The 3,952-nt window shown below is 38.0% G+C and overlaps 1 protein-coding gene across 1 annotated transcript; it reads left to right on the top strand.

The window, feature by feature from the left end:
* The first annotated feature begins 691 nt into the window (after positions 1 to 691).
* Positions 692 to 3,952, top strand: LOC124370941 (RNA exonuclease 1 homolog). Its single transcript, XM_046829248.1, has 5 exons — positions 692 to 699; positions 1,021 to 1,078; positions 1,307 to 1,574; positions 2,067 to 2,219; positions 3,003 to 3,952. The coding sequence occupies exons 1-5, from the start codon at positions 692 to 694 to the stop codon at positions 3,950 to 3,952; spliced, it is 1,437 nt and encodes a 478-aa protein (XP_046685204.1).

Below are 3,952 nucleotides of genomic sequence, written 5' to 3'. Positions count from 1 at the left end.
TAAGCGAACGATAAATAATACAAGTTACGTTATTAAAAGTTTTTAGTTTCGAACCGTTTGATCGAAAGAGTAGTATGACAAATACATATATATATATATATATATATATAATTTAATCTAACAGGAAATATTATTTTATATTAAATTACATTTTCTTTTCCATGTTATTTCTAGATTGCCAAGTCCCCCGCCACATGGGCTGCCGGCCCCAGCACTATGTGCCAACTATTATGGCACCTCCTGGAAGTGCTGGGGTATACCCCATGGGGTATCCCCATATAGTCTACCACGGTAAGAACATTATGCTTTTCTAAGTACTTAAATATTATCAGATATTTATAATTTTATTTTTTTAACATTTATTACCAATGAAATTCAGAATAACGTGAACATTTAAATTTCATATGTGTTTTGTAGATGTTGCTTTGAAATCACTATGAGTGTAGTTTACTACCTAAAAACCGTTACTACATTCAATACAATATGGTACTTTGTATCTCAAAGTGTTCTAAATGTTATCATTAATTGCTATAAACTAACAAAAAGTAGAGAGAACAAGTAATAAAGGTCTCATTGGATGTTTCTCAGTCGTTACGTGATCGTTGTAGACAGATTTTTAATCCTTATAACATAATTAAATAACGCCATATTAATTCGACAAGTTCACAGGTCCTTTGACAAAAGCTATATCATGTTCTCGTAATTAGATTAAGAAGTATTACAGACTATATCCACAATCAGTTATGTCTGTGAGAGGACATTTCTAAAGTCTGCACCTAAAATTAATGTTTGATAAATTTCAAAAATTTACAAGGTTCAGGTTGTAACGGCTTCAAATGTTTAAGGTGGTAAAACATACACCCATCATAAAAGAGGACATTGTAAAACTATATATAACGACATATCACCTATTTTGTCACAAACTGTCTAAAGGTGAACCATCTTATAATTCATTGTAATTATTCATTATTTATTAATTACTATATTTTAGGACTTATTTTCAGTAATTCTTATTTTCAGGACAGCAACCCCTGCCCTACTGCCCCCGGCCACCAACAACCCCAGTCCTTGCCGGCCAGTATGGTGCCTCCCACATTAATATAGGTTAGTTCATGTGTTCGCTATGATTTTATCACTGATTAATTAGAGAAATTTAATAACTCTAAATAACAATTTTTTAACTAACGGTTCAATAATTACAATTTTGCAACATTTAATGAAACAATAAGTTGTCAACCATTACAAAGAATCTAATAATCAGCTATTACCTTGAGTTTTCTTAACGTGAATTTATTGTTATTTTCAGCACAACCCCATCCATATATATTATGGGGTTCCCATCGTTTCGCCGGGAACGGGTTTTATCCAGGCTCCCGTCCCTGTCATCTCCCACCTAACAGGTCCCATCAGACCTCTGCTCCCCAGTCCTACGACCCCCCTCTTAGGTGTTCCTAGCACACCTCTGCCCCCCAGTCCCCTAACCCCCCTGCTGGCCGTTCCCGGCAGAACTCAGCCCGCCGTCCCAGGAGGTCCCCTTCACGCCGTCCTCGGAGAGTCCAGGACACTTCGGTCTGGTTAGTTTATTTATGTACATTATATTTAATTCGTCATGAAATTTGCTCAATATGGTTTTAAGAGATTTAGTTATTCTACTTAATATATATTAATTAAAAATGCCATTTTTATAACTAGATTGGACTACCTTTGATTTATTTGGTGTTTTGAATGCAAAATGACTGAAAAATATTATCTGATTGTATTTAAAAATTAACAAATCTATTATTATACATTTATTGATTACAAATTTATAAACTATTCATAATTTCTCGAAATTAATAAAAAAAATAGCAGTTTAATATCTTAAATTTTTCGTTTAGAAATGTAATTGTAATTAATCATACAGCTTATTTGTAATAAATACTACTACTACTACTACTTCAACAGATATTTATACTTCTATCCGTTGCTATTCCTCATGCTTAATATTTTAAACATCCAAGTATAAAAAATTGATAGGATTCTAAAATAAGGAAAGTAATTCCAATTGTTTGTTGTTTTCTCAACAGATGGCAGCAGCACCGAAAGCTCCAGTGACGAGGAGGGGCCCATCAGAGCAGACGGCGGAAGTCCTGGTACCTCGGTGCGAGGAGGGAGCAGTTGTGAGCTGCACAACTGCCTCAAGACATACCTCCTCAAGCCAAGTGAACTTCTTGAGCTGGGTAAGTCTCTACACTTCTGCTCATATCATCAACACTAGTTACAATTCCAAGTATATATTTTTATTAAAATATACTTCAATAATTTTTAAAATCCAAAACATTTCCTGTAATAACCTATTTAAAAAAAAATCTAATTTTTTATTGTTCATAACATCACAACTCTGCATAGAACATTGTCACAATCATATACGTATAATATTTATAAAAACTATATATAACATATAATATTATTTATATATGTAATTTCGAATTCAATGAGATACCAAAAACATCACTTAACATGGCTATTGAAAAATACAATTTATAAACTTAAACCGTCCAGAGAAAAGCCGCCTAAGAATTTCTTCAAGGTATAAACCACTCTGTTCATGAGATAATTATATAATTTTTTTAATATTGATAGGGATTCACTTTGTTACTAGTATTATAGAATTTTGCCGTCTAAAATCCCGGTTCAAAGAGGATGACGATGAATGACATATAATACCAGCGGAAAATATAAGCATAATACAAAATTTTAAGAATAGATTTATCTAAGAATCCTTATAAATATGTAAGATAAAAATCCAACTTTTTAGTTTCTTACTTAGCTAATGAATGTGAGATTGTACAGTTAAAGTCAGGATCTACGTGCATCCCTATGAATTGAATAGTATTACATTCAAAACCTGCTGCCCTATTATATTCAAACTATTCTTTTGAGTTTTTGCCACTTATTAATTTAATGTTTGTCATTATACTAATAATTTACTGTAATCTAATATATTGTTGTTTTCATTTCAGGTTATCCTGTGGAGAGTGAGCTTTTTCCTGGGAAAGCCATGATTCTCAGGACCTCTGACCCTAGCCAGCCTCGTAGTCAAGGATTCAATGTAGACGTCAAGGAGTTCGTGCCGATGGGGTCTGACTCCACCATGAGCCTCAACCGCCCCACCCCTATCCCCAAGCATACCAGTGGTAGAAACAGTTCCCACACCTCTCCTAAGACAGGGGCTGTGGAGCGCAAATGTGTTCGCTGCAAAAAGTACTTCCTTGTCACCGACAATGGGGAGTACCTGAGCAGCGAACAGTGTATCTATCACTGGGGCCGACTCTACCCCAACCCATCCTGCCCATCCTATTACCTCTGCTGCGAAGGTATCCCGTCCTCCCAGGGATGTTCGACCTGCAGACGCCATGTGTGGAGTGGGATCTCCACCGGTATGAACGGTCCTCTGGAGGGATTCGTCAGGACCCTCCCCCGGCAGAATCCCTCTCCAGAGGACCGTCCAGACGTCTACGCCCTTGACTGTGAGATGGGCTTTACAGTCAGGGGCCTAGAGCTCTTGAAAGTCACCGTGATCACTCAGGACGGCTCGGTGAAGTACGAGTCCCTGGTTCGACCTGAAGCCGAAATCGTAGATTACAACACGAGGTTCTCCGGTGTCAAGGAGGAAGACTACCGCGGCAACTTCAAGACGTTGAGGGAAGTACAGAGTGACCTGACCGTGTTCATAAAGGAAGACACCATCCTCATAGGCCACGGTCTTGAGAACGACCTTAGAGCCTTGAGGATGGTCCACTCTTCCTGCGTGGACACGGCGGTCGTCTTCCCTCATCGCCGTGGTTTGCCGTTCCGCCGGGCACTGAGGGACCTGGTCAAGTACGTTCTCGGCAGGTCGATCCAGGACAATCCTGAGGGTCACGACAGCACCGAGGACGCCAGGGGCCTGTCTGGATTTGATAAGGTATAA

This window comes from Homalodisca vitripennis, unplaced genomic scaffold, assembly GCF_021130785.1.
Source record: "Homalodisca vitripennis isolate AUS2020 unplaced genomic scaffold, UT_GWSS_2.1 ScUCBcl_678;HRSCAF=3211, whole genome shotgun sequence".
In the NCBI taxonomy this organism is placed as follows: domain Eukaryota; kingdom Metazoa; phylum Arthropoda; class Insecta; order Hemiptera; family Cicadellidae; genus Homalodisca; species Homalodisca vitripennis.
Note: the sequence above shows the minus strand (reverse complement) of the source record. Positions and strands in the feature narration are given on the sequence as shown.

Bases quoted from the DNA above. Each gene is read 5' to 3' on its own strand.
- LOC124370941 (XM_046829248.1), top strand. The intron at 1,079-1,306 runs GTATGGTGCCTC...TGTTATTTTCAG, and splicing joins ACCCCAGTCCTTGCCGGCCA to CACAACCCCATCCATATATA. The intron at 1,575-2,066 runs GTTAGTTTATTT...TTTTCTCAACAG, and splicing joins GTCCAGGACACTTCGGTCTG to ATGGCAGCAGCACCGAAAGC.